Source organism: Gymnoscopelus microlampas (genome assembly GCF_963454915.1).
Source record: "Gymnoscopelus microlampas genome assembly, chromosome: 14".
NCBI classification, from domain to species: Eukaryota; Metazoa; Chordata; class Actinopteri; order Myctophiformes; family Myctophidae; genus Gymnoscopelus; species Gymnoscopelus microlampas.
Genome location: NC_139951.1, coordinates 11,564,289 through 11,581,295, shown reverse-complemented (window position 1 = coordinate 11,581,295; position 17,007 = coordinate 11,564,289). Strand labels below are relative to the sequence as shown.

At 43.1% G+C, this 17,007-nt stretch overlaps 1 protein-coding gene across 1 annotated transcript; it reads left to right on the top strand.

Moving 5' to 3' along the window:
* The first annotated feature begins 307 nt into the window (after nucleotides 1-307).
* LOC311059941 (chromobox protein homolog 2-like) lies at nucleotides 308-16,001 on the top strand. The gene is made up of 10 exons (XM_084078066.1): nucleotides 308-433; nucleotides 573-616; nucleotides 3,358-3,423; nucleotides 3,850-3,919; nucleotides 6,816-7,151; nucleotides 8,437-8,562; nucleotides 9,420-9,825; nucleotides 12,130-12,341; nucleotides 14,315-14,458; nucleotides 15,186-16,001. The coding sequence occupies exons 1-10, from the start codon at nucleotides 368-370 to the stop codon at nucleotides 15,576-15,578; spliced, it is 1,863 nt and encodes a 620-aa protein (XP_083934192.1). The 5' UTR covers nucleotides 308-367; the 3' UTR covers nucleotides 15,579-16,001.
* Nucleotides 16,002-17,007: the final 1,006 nt, after the last annotated feature.

Here is a 17,007-nt window from a genome sequence, read left to right as displayed (position 1 = left end):
ATATATATATATATATATATATATAAATAAATAAATAAATCAGAGTACTTCTTCCACTACTGGCTGTTTTTATTTGCTCTCTCTGAGGGGGGGTCCGCAACAAAAAAAAAATCCGACCTACAAGCTCACAACAACGTGTCGCACAAGGAGCGCGCTGTGAGCTTGTCGTTCTGCTCGCTTTCCCCCCCTCCCCGGCGTGCGAAAGCGGGGGCCCCCCACTACTACGGTGTCCCCTCCAGGACAAAACACCCCCCGCTTCGCTCCCCCCCCCCCCTCCCCTCCCTCCTAACCATAGGTTCGGGGGTTGGAGAGGAGAGGGTCTGTGTCTGCTATAGCCCAGTGTGTGCCCGCCTGTCGGTTCACAGCCATGGAGGGGGTGACGGTAGGGCAGGTATTTGACGCCGAATGCATCCTCAACAAACGGCCGAGAAAGGTAAGAAAAACGGCCCTTTTTTTTTTTAAAGACCCGCCACCCAACAAGCTCCCGTTTTTTTTTTAAACACTGCTCTCGGTTTAATGTGGGTTTTCCGTGTGCTTGTGTTGTGTTTGTTGTGTGTCTCTCCTCCCTGCAGGGCAAGTTTGAGTATCTGGTGAAGTGGAGAGGGTGGTCGTCCAAGTAAGTGGTGGTGGTGGTGGGCTTTTCTCGCTAGCATGTCTGCGCTAGCCGCCGCCGCCGACTCGGGGGGGCTATAGTAGCGAGCGAAGAAAAACAACGGATAAATACAAGATAACGACGTGTAAAAAATACAATTGCTAATGCTTATTGAGGGGAAAGCGCCGCCGCGACTCACGTCGACACTCGTTGGGCTCGAGGAGACGTCATTCCCCTCGAAAAATGTACGTCGTCGTTTGTCGAGAAGAGCGTAAAAACGCCGAGAGTCACGCAAACAATGACAACAACAAGGAGCTCCCCCTACCCGCCCCCCCGCCATCAATTCATAATAATAAGCCGAATGTCGGCGTCGCTTGCCGACAAGAGCTGATGCCACAAGCTGTGCACAGCTAATACGTGCTGTTGGCTTGCAGAGAGATGTGTTCTTGTCGGCTAGCGACGCCACAGTGAGGCGATAATGAAGCTTGTATTTGGGCTCTGCTCTCTCAGTCTGCAGCCACTGATGCTGCTTCAAAACCAGTGGTTCTCTATTAAAGTGGGGGTTCCAGCAGCCAGGGGGTCCCCAGATTGATAGTTTGCAACCAAATGGACCTTGTTGTGCGTCTGTATTCTAATTACATGTGTACACTGTCAGAGTTGAATTGATCACTGAGGATTTTAGAATGTTGGTTGGGGTCCCTAATATGGGGTGATAATAATAGTAAGCTATCAATGGGGGTCCGTGGCCTAATGCATGTAGAAACTGGGGGTCCTAGAAATTGAGAAAGTTAGCTAAACTGCCACTGCTATGAGCAAAACACTGCCTCTCTTAAGCAAATAACCCGGTTTTGTTTGCATTTGAATTCTCTGCACAGTTTTAAAGGAGTAGTTCACCCCAACAATTACTTATTTTCTGTCAATTACACACACCGACTCTGATGACCCGGTCATCAAATGATTGGCTCAGGAATGCGACAAAAACAAAGAAATCCCCATGAATTCAAGGCTTCATGGGTGTGTAATTGACAGAAAATAAGTCATTTTTTGGGGTGAAACTTCTTAATGCTTTGTAAAAACAAACAAAAACAAAAAACACCCTGTGACACAGTTTTTGTGTGCAACACATTCTATCACTGTTAAGAGTATTATTGTACTTAGTGCCTGGCCACTAAATATAAGCTGCTGAGTTGATTGCTAGCAGAGGCTTGCATCATAACAGTGCAAACTAGCAGAGATGGACACAATTAGATAAAACCCAGTCATTATCTCCATGGATACTGTAGGATGATACAATGATACACAGGCTCCTAAATATGAGTCGTATGTTGCTTTCAAGCAAGTCTATGTCTAGTCTGGTATTAAGCAAAGTGTCTTTACCTCTTGATTTGGTTATTAGGCTATAGTCTAGTTTGCATAATATGTCTTATACATTAGTATTGCTTTGACTGCATGTTGTGTCCTAATGCAGTAATAGTTATGTAGTAAGCTGTGTTGTTACCACCTGATTTACATAACAGTCTACTTAACAGCATAGCAGGTCATAAAGTAACATCGTAGTATTCTAGAGGCACATTATTTCGTGTGGACATTGGATACTATGAACTATTGTTTCATACAAATGCAGGAAACCTTTGAATATATTAGAATTTCTGAAATTGCAGTTTTGTAGGTGCAATTCTGTGTAATTATAGCCCCGATATATTTCCCCACAGAGCACAAGTAATGTATGCCAATATTTAATTTAACCTTTAGTATTTCAGTAAGTCATGTGTCATAACTTTGTTAAGGATAAATGCACAAGAAAGCCCGAAGGCTTGTTTCTATTGTGGTCCTTTACATGTATGTGTAGTGAAATGTTGGTGTGATATTCTAATATTTAGTATTGTACAAAGCTGTGTTGCTATCACATTTTGGTTAGAACCCATTTAGTCACCCCACCATCCATATTCTGGGGGTAACGTTAGCCAAAAATAGCCTTATCTACAAGCACACAACGCGTTGCATCTCAGCATGTTGTGAGCTTGTAGATAGGCTATTTCTGGTGGCCAAATTCGTTGTAGAGCGTTCCTAGAACAGTTGCAACTCGGGTCAGTTTGACTTTAAGTGAACAGGATCGTGTTCCATTCAGTAATATTATGTCTACGGAGTCTGCTGACCGAAGCACGGTCGATGCGTAGTTTGGCTTGATAAATATGCTAGCGTTTCTTTTTTATTCTATTCTTTACATATCAATGAATTCATGCAAACGTGTAGATCTGCTATTTCGCCATTTTGAAAATTCTATTTTTTATAATCGATTTGTTTTATTAGCCGTTGGACCCGTAACTGAAACATTATTATACACCCTAAAGTGCTTGAAATATGCTTGCATTCAGGCTTTGAAAAACCAAATTTACAAAAAAGTTCAACTTCAAGTTCATTTTCACATCACAAGTTTGCAGGCATAAAATAGTGGGTGAAATCATTTTCCATATACAAGCTCCCATGAACTGCAGTTAAAACATAGATATTTATGAGAAAAAGAAAATTGTCCGAATAAGAGACAAAACTTGGCAGCAGATATCACATATGGATGAAATGTGTGGGGAACAGAGTATATTCACAGTCATATATATATAAGTGACCTTGTGTGTCATTAGTGGTTGCTGTAACCTAACTTTCAAAGGATCCCAGGTCCCATGGGCTAACATTTAAGTAGGATGCATTACAGCAGATTGGAAGTATGCAGCTTTTGTGAAATTAATATAATTGTGTGGCGATTTCAGGCACAACAGCTGGGAGCCAGAAGAGAATATTTTAGACCCCAGGTTACTGGCAGCATTCCACAAAAGGTGTGTATCTGGCTGTGTCAATGTTATATGGCTAGACGCTTGTCTTATGCGTACTTTCTTAATTGTTTGTTTTTAATTGTTGTGGTGTTGTTTTTGGGGCGTGTGTACTGTGATGTGTTACTGTTATACCTTTAACTAACTTTAGCTGCATGGCTGATTTGATAGCAAGTTAATCATAACTGAAATAATATACGGTACTGTGTATATATGCTGCACACAGACACACACACACACACACACACACACACACACACACACACACACACACACACACACACACACACACACACACACACACACACACACACACACACACACACACACACACACACACACACACACACACACGATGAGCAGCAAACAATGACAATGTTGCCTTTGTAGTTCTCTGTAGGTTTGATTTCACTTTTTTTGTGTGTGTTCCAGAGAACAAGAGAGGGAGTTATTGTTCCAGAAGAAGGGAAAAAGACCAAGAGGACGTCCGCGGAAAATTCTGGTAATCCTGTCCCTCGTTCAGCTGATCCTTTGGCAGCCCAGGCTGTCTTAGAAAGGGGAACGTCCACGGTCACAGTTCGCTTCTTTTAATGCACTTGCTCTCAACGTCGGGTCTGGGTACCCCCCCCAGGTCTGTAACTCTGTAAAAGTCCATTTGGACCACTGGGGTCCCCGGACCGCTGGGGTCCCTGGAACCATTGTTTTAACTCATTCAAACCGGGAACACATCTGTGTAACCACTTTAACCATTATTGTATACTTTGGCTACTTAAAAATAGCAGATCTACTTCTTTTAAAAAAATAAAATAAAGCAAACATTTTTAACTCAAATCTTTGCTTCTGGGGGTCCCTGACTCCCTGGACCAACATATCTTGAGTTGGGGGGGGGGGGGGGGGGGTCCGCGGCCAAATACATATAATTTGGGGGTCCCCTTTCAGAAAACTGTTAGGATTTAGAAGACACTTTGTAGAATCTGCCTCAGGTCTTAATGGGTTAACTTAAAAGCATAGCGGCAGTCAAACAAACAAACAAACGTGTTCATTTTGTGTGACTGCTGCTCTGCGTTAAAGAGAAGCCTCTAAACGCGTTCTGCGAGTGCAGATGTTCCCTCCTTTTAATTCTGCACTGTAAGAATGTGCACCCGTTCTGAATCCAAAGTCTTGTGAGTTGTTGAGCGTGCCAATCCTTTGTTCAGCCCCCGGGTCTGTCAGCAACTTGGCTTCTCCACACATACAGTACGAACACTGTGAAAAGGACCTTATTGCACTGTGTGTGTTGGACAGAACCGCTCAGAAACACCTGTTTCTCTCAGTCTGGACTCGTCACGCCTCGCCAGACGATCAGAAACCTCCGCCGTCTGGTGACATCTGAAGTCAATGAATGGGCTAAATCTGGGTGGATGGGGGGGGGGAAAGGAGCAGAAGACACGCTCGCACATCCCGTACTTACTGGGCTGTGTGCTGGATCAAAAGTTCACCATGTAAGCCACTGGTTCTCCAAAGTTCTTTGTGTCAAGGACCCCCTAATTAATATGTATTTGGCGGCCGTGGACCCCCCATCTGAAAATGTTTTGTGCCAGGGATTTGTTAGGCTAAAAAATGCATAAAAGATTAAAGGTTATTCAAAATCTTCCAAACATTTTCCAGATTTTTCAAAGAAATTCAAAAATAGCAGATCTACAAGCTCACAGTGTGGCATGAAGTGACGCGCTGTGAGCTTGTACATCTGCTGTTTTTGAATAGCCAACATATAAATGGATAAAGCGGTTAAAAGTGATTTTGATGACCCCACTTTGAGAACCACAGACGTAAGCAAAATAAATAAAATCTACACACCAAAAAAACGTGACTCTCGCTTGCAGATAGTTATTAAAGTAACGTGTTGAGCCACCAGGCTGTTGCGCAGACTTCCGATGAGTAGCAACAATTGACAGCTTAATTCTAAACGTATGTACCGTGACTACATCTGGGTGGGAACAATTCAGGAAAATAAATAATAACTGCATTGCAGAACCAATTCAAAGGGCCTTCATATTGGGACAGTGATACGATTGTTGTTTCCCCCAAAGCAGTGGTTTGTTGTGGTCCCATATATTGAATTTAGATTTCACCAGACGTATCAGCAGGGTGGAGATCTCTGATCATTGTGAGACCAAGTCTGGACAAGTTTACCATAAGACCCATTCGGACGGGATTATTTTGTCAAAAGTAGGTTCAGTTCGGTATTACACTGGTTTCTCTCGGTCTGTACCTGGTCTATCATAAGGCCTTATGATAATCCCTTCTGAATATGACATTTTGGTATTGGATAAAATCAGGCCTATTACCTTTGCAGCGTGGCTCTGCGGGAGGCTACTGTAGTGTGTGTGTGTGTGTGTGTGTGTGTGTGTGTGTGTGTGTGTGTGTGTGTGTGTGTGTGTGTGTGTGTGTGTGTGTGTGTGTGTGTGTGTGTGTGTGTGTGTGTGTGTGTGTGTGTGTGTGTGTGTGTGTGTGTGTGTGTGTGTGTGTGTGTGTGTGTGTGGAGCCAAGCTCGCAAAATGTACACACTGCCAATAGACTAACTTAGTACCTCACATGTTTTCTACTTAAAATATACTTAAAATATTTAAATACATTTTTACGGGGCTCGCATTGGGCTGTAACGTTGCCCAAAGTTCTACGACATAGATGACTGATGTCACAGGCTCGCCACAGTCCCAAGATCCATATTGGAGCCACATCTTTCCCATGTGGATCCGTCACCATTCATGACTTATACATCTGGACACTAGAAGCCAGTCCAACTTCCGTAATATACCGTATTAGGGAGAATTTACTGTGATTCCAGTTCCATCTGATAAGGGTTCATGAAATGATGTTCTACGTTATTTCGTGATTGTTATCGCCAACATTGTAACTTTTTGATTTTCAGTGAGCATATTTGCAAAATAAATATCATATCAATATGTGAATTGAGTAATCTGAACATACAGGATACGACACGAATGTCGGTGCAATATTGAAGATATTCACAAGTCGGTACAGTTTAAAGGGCATGCCGTAAATGACTGCACCTGGTTAACTGTGCAGCCATCAAAAAGTAGGGTTTTTAAATCGAGGCTCATCCGTGACTAGTTGTGAATCCAAGGTGACAACAGGGTTGAACCACTTACATACTTCATCGTATGACGTAAAATCGTAATAGATTAAATAGTCGATCGCGACCTTGTAGATATGCTGAAGTTATGAAAATGTGCCCAAAATAGAGATGTTGAAAAATGTTGTTGACTTGCTGTGTTTTTAATTTCTTTACACTCTGACTGTACTGTTATGCCTGCCTGTGTTTTATATATATACACTGTAATCTATCTAACAAATGTTTTTCATTTTGTTTCCGTTTCTCCAACAAACAAAAAAAGGAACCCGCCCCGGCCGCCAAAGACAGCCGCTCCTCGTCTTCGTCCTCGGGCCTCTCCTCCTCCGCGTCCTCCTCTTCCTCGGAGGATGAAGACCACGGGAAGAAGGCCAAGGCGGCGGCGGCGGGGGCCCCCCCCCGCGTCCGCGACCTGCACCCGGGGCCCCAGAAGCGGCCCCAGATCCTGCTGGCCAAGCCCGAAGCCGCCGTCCCCAAGAAGCGCGGCAGGAAGCCCCTCCACCCGGACCTGAGGGCGCTCCGGCAGGCCAAGGGCCGGCCGCCGGCTCCGCCCACTCCCCCCCCTCCTCCCCCGCCGCCGCCGCCGCGTCACCACCACCAGGTAGCGCCGCAACTGTCCATTGTCTTCTTGGCGATTGTTCTCTCGATTGCTTTTTCCATTAACCCATTGAGACCTGAAGCCGATTCTACATGTCTCCTAAATCTCAACAGTTTTCTGAAAAACGTATGTTTCTATATCAGTGGTGCTCAAACCTTTTCATGTCAAGGACCCCCAAAATGATATGTATTTGGCCACGGACCCCCATCAAAATATGTTGTTCCAGGGACCCCCAGAAGCAAAGATTTTAGTTAAAAATGTTCGCTTGAAAAAAATATATATTCAAAGATTTGCACACATTTTCACGATTTTTCAAAAATATCAGATCTACAAGCTCGTAGCGCGGCACTCGGTGCCGCGCTATGAGCTTGTAGATCTGATATTTTTGAATAGCCCAAAGTGTAAAATAATGCTTTTTAGCTCAAATCTAAAAATGATACAGTTCCAGGTCTTAATGGGTTAGTCTTAATGGGTTAACCCATTAAGACTGGGAACGCATCTGTGTCATTTTTAAGATTTTTTTTGGCTATTCAAAAATAGAGCAGATATACAAGTTCACTTCGCGGCACTTAGTGCCATGCTATGAGCTTGTAGATCTGCTATTTTTAAGGGGGGAAATCGTGAAAATGTGTGCAAATCTTTGAATATATATATATATGCATTTTTAACTGAAATCTTTGCTTCTGTGGGTCCCTGGAACAAAATTTGGGAACAAATATGAGATGGGGGGGGGGGGGGGGGGGGGTCCGTGGACAAATACATATCATTTTGGGTGCTCCGTGACATGAAAATGTTTGAGAACCACTGATATTATTGCAACATAAGTAAACAAAAAACAAAAAAAAACACTGTTGGGATTTAGAAGACATTTTTAGAATCCCCTGAAGCAAAGATTTGAGTTACAAATGTTTGCTTTAAAATATATATATATATATTCAAAGATTTGCACCAAATTTTCAAGATTAAAAAAAAAATAGCAGTTCTACAAGCTCGTAGCGCGGCACTCGGTGCCGCGCTATGAGCTTGTAGAACTGCTATTTTTGAATTGCCAAAGTATGAAATAATGGTTTAAGTGGTTACATGGATGTGTTCCCGGTCTTAAATAATCAAATTAATTCTTTATAGTGAATTGATTAACCACTTGGCCCTGTTTTATACTTTGTCGCACAACGGTGTCCTACAAAAATAGTGAAAATATTTCAGAACTTTCAAAACGTTTTGGTATAAAAATGATACCATTGATGAAATGGATTGATTGGATTAACTGTTGCACCCCTACCACCACCAGAGCCTCAGAGCCCACCGGGACGCCCCCAGAGAGGACCTCCGCTCCGGGGTTAAGAAGCCCCTTCAGCCCGCTAGCTTCACCTACACCGGCCTGAGCAGAGCGTCCAGAGACCAGCCAGGCTCCCAGGTAAGGCCCGAACCATCCATTATTTTCCTACCCATTAACTGGAATAATTGAGAAGCAGGTTTAACGTATATGTTTTATTTTTTAATCAACAAAAGTCGTTTTTTTTATCTTTACATTTTTTTATCATCAAATTTATGAACCACTTGATCCGTTTTTTAAGAATCACAATGAATTGTGAAGCTCTGCTATACGTTTTTGACACTTCTTTTGAAGATTTGAGCCTATTATGGCATTTTTGGTATTTTAGATTTCTTTGTCTCATGGCGCGGCACCGAGTGCAGCGCTATGAGCTTGTAGATCTGCTATTGCAAATATTTGAATTATTCTTTTTTTTTAAGTGGACATTTGTAACTCAAATCTTTGCTTCGGGGGTCCCTGGAACTAAATATTTTACAAATGTTCGCTTTAAAAAAAATATATATATATAATATATATATATTCCAAGATTTGCAAAAATGTTCACGATGAAAAAAAATAGCCAAAGAAATCTTAAAATGACACAGTCGATGCTTTCCCGGTCTTTACTTAACACATTGACTGCCTAGATCGAGTTAACTCGATTTTAGCTTTTCATCACTTGCCTGCCAAGATCGAGTTAACTCGATTTTAGCAAAAAAAACAAAACTTTTTTTTATTTTTTAAATTTGACCCAAAGACCAAGGAGATATGAATTTTCGAAGATCTTTACTCTCATCCACTTCCATGTTAACTTAAAGCTTTAAAATGTTGTCTCGGCTCCTGAGTACTTTTTTTTTTTTCATCGAAAAATCTCTGGCATGAATAACAATAGGCAGTGAAAATAATTCAGGCAGTCAATGTCTTAAAGGGTTAACCGCTGTACCCCCCTTACTCCCCAGGGCTCTGGCGGCTCCTTCTCCCAGAGCGGCGCCTCCTCCAAGCCGGGCTCGGCGCTCAACAACTGCATGTGGGGCAACCGCTCCATGACGGGCTCCTCCTCTTCGTCCTCCAACCCCGCCTCCTCTTCCTCCTCCTCCTCCTCCCACAACAAGCCCAGCCCCTCCTCTCACGCCAAGACGTCGCTGTCCGACCTCAAGCGCTCCCTGTCGGACGCGGGGGGAGGGGGAGGGGGAGGGGGAGGAGGCGTCCGAGGAGGCGAGGCGGGGGTCAAAATGTCTCAGTCGGCTCGGCAAGCGGTGTCGGGCTCGTCGGCCACCCACGGGTCCAAAGTGGCCGGGGGCGGGGGCGGGGGCTTCGGGCCGGGGGGCGTGTCCACGGGCGGCCCGTCCCAGCGCTCCTCGGCAGGTGAGGAGGAGTTATTGGTGGAATTATACCTTATCATATTATTAACCCTTTAAGACCTGCGACGCACCTGTGTCACTTTTTGATTTGAGCTAAAAAAAAGCATTATTTTACACTTTGGCTATTCAAAAATAGCAGATATACAAGCTCGTAGCGCGGCACCGAGTGCCGCGCTACGAGCTTGTAGATCTGCTATTTTTGAAAAATTGTGAAAATGTGTGCAAATCTTTGAATATATATATTGTTTTAAAGCGAACATTTTTAACTCAAATCTTTGCTTCTGGGGGGTCCCTGGAACAACATATTTTGAGATGGGGGTCAAATACATATCATTTTGGGGGTCCTTGACATGAAAAAGTTTGAGCACCACTGATATAGAAACATACGTTTTTTTCAGAATACTGTTGGGATTTAGAAGACATTTGTAGAATCGGCTTCAGGTCTAAATGGGTTATTATGGGTTACAAGATGACATGGCACAGGCCTGGTATCTGTTGTTTAGAGTACAGCTTGGTTCCGTGACATTATGCAAGTTCCCTTCATTCTTATCTGTGTATATATAACTAGGCTCTCTCCCTGCCACTGTACCACCACTCTGAATGTTTAAAGGACGACTTCACCACTTTTCAACATATCTTCATATAATAGGTCCTCACTAATGCTCATGATAAAACGATAAAAAAAAATTCTACTTGGTCTGTGTCTCATAGGAGGGCTGTGGACAGTCCAGAAACCCGTCTACCAGTGACATCATCGTTACGCAGGATTTTTTTTTCCAAAAAGATTTAAAGAAATTAATTCAGATTTTTATTAAGGCGAGAACAATGGCATCTATTATTGCATTGCAACTTTCCAGGAATACAAAGCCTGCAGTTTCTATTAGCTTGGATTCCCCATCGATGATGTCACTGGTAGACAGGTTTCTGAACTGTCTACAGCCCTCCTCTTAGACACAGAATGATTAGAAAAAAATTTACCATTTTATCATGAGCATTAGTGAGGACCTATTATATGAAGATATGTTGAAGAGTGGTGAAGTCGTCCTTTAATGCATTGGTTCTCAAAGTGGGGCCAGGGGTCCTTGGGGGGGGTTTCCAGTGGGTCCCGAGCAAAATGTGTTAATGTAGCATCATAATAATTCTAACCACTTTAACCTTTTATACTTTGCCTGCCATTCAAAAATAGCAAACATTTCTGCAAACCTTTGAATATGTAGTTTTTAAAGCAAACATTTGTAATTCAAATCTTTGCTTCCGGGGGTCCCTGGAACGAAATACTTTGATTTGGGGGTCCGCGGCCAAACGCATATCATTTTGTGGGCGTCCTTGACATGAAAAAGTTTGAGAACCACTGGTTTACTGTGCTTCTCCCATGAGCTCCTGTATTTAACTTCTATCTCATAACAATGAAGTGTCTCGGATTTCCGTTTGCGTCAGCAATGGGCTCTATGCACAGCAGCCATATTGGAAAGAAATTGTTTCTCTTCCTTACTTCCTTCACAGGTTTTACCAATGATACTAATTAAGGCTCTGTTCCATTTAGCGTAGCACAGTGGACCCCCATAACTCTGAGAGTGAACAAATGGAACCAAATGGACCCGTAACATCCGTAAGAGGCCATTTGGAACCCCCTCAAGGAACCCGGCCCATAGGGAGCGAGTATGAGAAATCAGAAAATGATCGGGCCAATCAGTGACTGCGTTTCAACTGCTGTCCGTACAACAGTGAAAAGCATCAAAATACATTTTCTGATTTCTCATACTCGCTCCCTATAGGCCGAAGTCCAGACTGATACCAGGGAAGAACGTGAGAGTGAATCCACGTTATCAGTCTGGCCAATGCCAGGCTACACTTTGAGACCCACTGGTGTAGCAGAGTGTTTCCAGTGAGCCAGTGATGCACAATATCAGCACAGGCTCAATGCACAGCAGCCATATTGGAAAGAAATTGGGCCTCTTACTTCCTTCACAGGTGTTACCAATGATACTAATGAAGGCTCTGTTCCATTCTGTTACACCAGTGGTTCTTAAAGTGTGGTCCAAGTGGTGTGTAACTCTGAGAGTGTACAAATGGAACCAAATGGACCCATAAGGGTCCATTTGGTTCCATTTGTACACGCTCAGAGTTATGGGGGTCCATGAAATTAAAATGTTTGAGAACCACTGTGCAACACTAAATGAAACAGAGCCTTCATTAGTGTAACTGGTGACACCTGTGAAGGATCTATGGAAGAGGCCCAATTTCTTCCCAATTTGGCTGCTGTGCATTAGATTCTGTTACTAACTGATAGAGAATTCCCACGACACAGGTCAGAGGAGGCAGGAGGGTCCGGGGGGTCCCAGCCACGGCCACCACGGTCAGCAGAGCCCCGCCTCGGCGGCACCGGCCGCGGGGCGGGAGCGCGTCAGCCAGGCGCTCAGCCTCCGAGCGCTCAACCTGCAGAGCGTCGGCAAGCCGGCCGCCGCGTCCGGCAACGGTCTCCAAGGGAACGGCGCGGGAGGGGGCGGCGCCATGGCGGCGGTAAGCCCCTATCACAATTATTACGTTAATCGCCTGATCGCTGTTGTATTTGCTAAAGTGTCGGAATCGTTTCCGCTCATCTGCATGTAAATTCATCTGTGGAAACATGTTCATACTGTACATTTACAAACATTTTAAAAAATAGCAGATCTACAAGCTCACAGCCTGTCGCGATGCCACGCGTTGTGAGCTTGTAAAGCTGCTATTTCCACTGTTTAAAAAAAAGTATAAAAGTTTGAAATATAATGGCTTGTTTTGGCCATAGCACATCATTTGTTTGGATTGTCGGTACTGGTCATTTTCTTGTACGTTTTGTTATTTGTCATATCTGCAGGTGAATTTGTCAAAAGACAAAAAGTGGCCGCACACATTGTTATGACCAAAGTTTTCTTCTATTACATGTATGCATTTGCAAAACAAAACCTCATATTTATTTGTCAAAATGGGCAAGGAACTAGAACTTCCAGACATTCACCAATAGATTGGTTAGTCATGTGGTATAATCCCTACTTAATTATTCAGGAATGTGAAATCGCACCTGATCCTGATGGCCCATCACTGGGACATGGCCCATTCGAACCGTGTCCTTCAAGTTCAAATGTGATTGGTTGTATTACACTTAGGCACCATATTTAAATGTCACTTGAACGTTGCTCTGCATATACCCTGATGAAGGCACTTGTGCCGAAACGTTGGTAATTTTTTGACTCTGCGTCCTATAATAAATTGGCACTTTGGTTATAACAGTGTGTGCGGCCACTTTTTGTCTTTTGACAAATTCACCTTTAGATTCTTCTGCCGTGAGCCAGCACCACTATAAGGATCAGGTGTGCGTAGCACCTTTTTGCACATTTGTCATATCTGCCCCGTGTCTTACAAAGCCTAAAAGCCACACAGAAATGTTTATTTAGACTAGTGTGTTCCAGTGTTCATTGCCAAAAATGTAATCGTTAATTGCAATTATTTGTATGACAATTAATAGTAAAGTAAAAGTTCATGATCGCATGGATCATTAAGTTATACGTTTAAAGAGTATTAGTATGGGTCAAACTATGTTCTGTTGTTTGAATTGTAGATTGATGTTCAAAGAAGCATCTTCTATAAAAAAAAAACAATGGCCTCGGATATTTTGTCAAAGCCTCAATCTGCAATTTCTTCAGCCGGTCGTCTGTAATGTAGAACAGCAAAAATATAGGTTTAGAATACTAGCCAAACATCATAATTGTACGTATTGTGCTAATTGTTTAGGAAACACACAGCACAAGTGTGGAGGAATCCTTTCACACTGCTTCACAAATCACACATTGAGACGGCCTAACAAAATATATAGATATGGAAGCTCATAGCAAAGCAAAGCAAAGTTTGTTGTTTACCCAGGGTGTCGGACTAAGCACGAAGCTTGTTTCCAGCCGGACCCTGCATGGAAGCCTTGCTCAAGGGCTATTCAGCGGTGATTCATGATTGATGTGATGAATTGGGGAATCGAACTAGGGACCTTCCGGTATCAAGGCCGCCCCTCTAACCACTAGGCCACCGCTGCCACCACAAGCTCATAGCGCCATGAGCTTGTAGATCTGCTATTTTTGAAAAATCATGAAAATTCGTGCAAATCTTTGAATATATATATTTTTAAAGCGAACATTTGTGACTCAAATATTTGCTTCTGGAGGTCCCTGAAACAAAATATTTTACCAATGTTCACGATTTTTCTAAAGTAGCAGATCTACAAGCTTGTAGTGCGCTATGAGCTTGTAGATCTGCTATTTTTGAATAGCCAAAGTATCAAATAATGGTTAGAGCTCAAATCTAAAATGACACGGATGCGTTCCCGGATTGAATGGGTTAAGCTTGCGAGCTTGTAGATCGGCTATTTTCAGCGAAATAAATTGCATGTAGTGCGAGGACAACCGAAAAAGACACTAGTGTAGAGCCCTGAGGGACTCCGCTAATCCCTGTGATGGTGACAACCCTAGGCGAGGTCCAGCAGCTTGCGGAGCGCCGGCGGTCAACCGGGGAAAGCGGGAAGCGGGAGCGCCAAGGACACGCGCGCGTCGGCGGCGGGCCAGCGCGCCGGACTGACGGTGCCGGAGGACGAGAGAGGGAAGGGAGGGATGACGGTAGGACTGCAACTAACTTATTATTTTCTGAGCGATTATTCTAGCCATTATTTTTTTTGGTTCATCAGTATAGTCGATTAAGCCTTCATTCAACCCAGGAACGCATCTCTGTCATTTTAGATTTATTTGGTTATTCAAAAATAGCAGATATACAAGCTCATAGCACGCAAGCTTGTAGATCTGCTATTTTTGAAAAAAATATATATATTTTTTGCAAATATTTGATTTTTCTTTTTTTTTAAGCGGATACTTGTAACTCAAATCTTTGCTTCTGGGCGTCCCCTGGAACAAAAAATGTATATTCAAAGATTTACAAAAGTTTTCATGATTTAAAAAAAAAAAGCAGATCTACAAGTAGCCAAAGAAATCTGAAAATGACACAAATGATGCTTTCGCGGTCTTAAAGGATTAATACTTGAAACAGCAGATGTTCAAAAATAGTCTTACGTTCCCTTTTTTATACTTTTCGCCTATGATATACATGCCCAAAATAGGGATTGATTACTTATTAATTATTGTACTTTTTTTTTTACCAATTTGTTTCATTAGCTTGTAGATATAAAAAAAAAAGAAATGTTTTGAAGAGCTACAGTAATCGATTAGTTCCTTTTAGCATGTAGAGCTGCTATTTTCACAATTTGTTTGCAAGTTTCTGACCTTTTCTTTGAATGTTTTGTGCCTATAATGACATGCCCCCCCAAAACCTGTTGCTGTTGCCTTTTTTTAGATGATGGAGAGAGAGAGTCGGGAGAGGAAACACGCCTCTCACGAGCGGCCGGCGTCCCAGAAGCGGAGCGTCAACGAGATGAGCGCCGGCGACACGGACGAGACGAGCAGCAGCAGCAGCGAGTCGGAGCGCGGCGTCTCCGCCTCGCCGCTGTACGCCGCCGGCAGCAACAGCCACGGCGTCGGCGTCAACAGCAGCCGGTCGGGCCTGAGCGTGGCCATGTCCATGGAGACGACCGCCATGGACCTGGACGACGCGGAGACGGACTGGCGGCCGGCGAGGGGCCTCCTGGAACACGTGTTTGTCACCGACGTCACGGCCAACTTCGTGACGGTGACGGTGAAGGAGTCGCCCACCAGCGACGGTTTCTTCAGCTCCGCGCGGAACCACTGAGACACGCGCACACACACACACACACACACACACACACACACACACACACACACACACACACACACACACACACACACACTCATCTGTTGGCTTCACACCTGGACCTCAGCCACTGGAGTGTCTCTCACATACAGTACATACACACACACACACACACATACACCAGTAACTCGACGGTTCATACAGAGTGAGGTGCTTGTACAGGTAACTGCCAAAGATACAGGAAAGGCTTTGTTAGTAACACGTGAATGACGAATACGAGTTGCTGTGTCCCAATTCCACACGGTCCACTAACTGTAACAGTGTTTAGAGTAATGTATATGTTTACACTCCAAAAACAACAAAAATAGTCGCGGTAATCTTAGTAAACCAGTTGTTCCCAAACCTTTTAGCTCGATACCCAAAAGAGGAATTTTATTTCTCCCCGTGACCCACATTAATGAAAAATGCCGTTCTACAAGCTCACGTAAGCTTGTAGATCTGCTATTTTCAATACTTTTGAAAAAACAACGTTTTTTGTTTGTTTTTTATTTAAGGAATTTCTTTGATTTAAAAAAATATATATATATTTATAAAAAAAAAAATTAAATGTTTGAATTAGTTGAATTAAATTGAATTAATTTATGAAAACGTTTTTTTTCAATATTTTGAAATAATGATTAAAAACTAAATATAGGAAACGAAAAACAAAGGGCTATTTAACTCAGCCCTTTGACCCATTTTAGGTCCAAGTGGGTCCCGATCCACTGTTTGGGAAACACTGGCCTAGAAGCTTCGTTAACCTTTAAAATGTTTGTCTCCTTCGGGAGACAACCCACCGACTTGGGAGAGTTGGTGAAGGGATGACGTCATCTGTTTTCATATGGAAACATACCGAGATCGAGCACACACTCTTTTATTCAGGAACGGTCCTCTTCTAGTTCGTATAGCAAACCTTTTAAATCTGAGCTACAAAGTGCCAAACAACGGTACACAACAAGCAATAGAATCAGTTGTGCAAATCCTTTTCTATCAGTTTTTGAAATGAAGAAATACACAAAGAATATTTAAAGTATTCACACACGCACATGCATATCAGAATCAGAATCAGAATCAGGTTTATTGTCACATCACAGGTTTTCAAGGTAAAAAAGTGGGTGAAATTCGTTTTTGTACAACACTCCCATCGCAACGTTAAATTCCGTAGAAAGAAGAGTGGGGAGAGAGAAAAAGAAGAGGGGTAGGGGGTTAAGTGGGAAGGAGATCAACAGAGAACAATAGAAGGCCAAAAACAAGTTATCTACGGTTTATATCTACGGTTTATATGGTATTGGCTGAATATAAGACAGTGTTTTTATGGCGTTGGCAGTCGAGCACATCATGCAGCAGTACTATGCATGCTGCCAGTGGGCCACAGAATTACTTAAAAATATGTATATTTAACTTGGAT

Coding starts and splice junctions, on each gene's coding strand:
- LOC311059941 (XM_084078066.1), top strand. CDS start 368: ATGGAGGGGGTGACGGTAGGGCAGGTATTTGACGCCGAATGCATCCTC. Junction 617..3,357: donor TGGAGAGGGTGGTCGTCCAA/GTAAGTGGTGGT, acceptor TGGCGATTTCAG/GCACAACAGCTGGGAGCCAG. Junction 3,920..6,815: donor GACGTCCGCGGAAAATTCTG/GTAATCCTGTCC, acceptor AAACAAAAAAAG/GAACCCGCCCCGGCCGCCAA.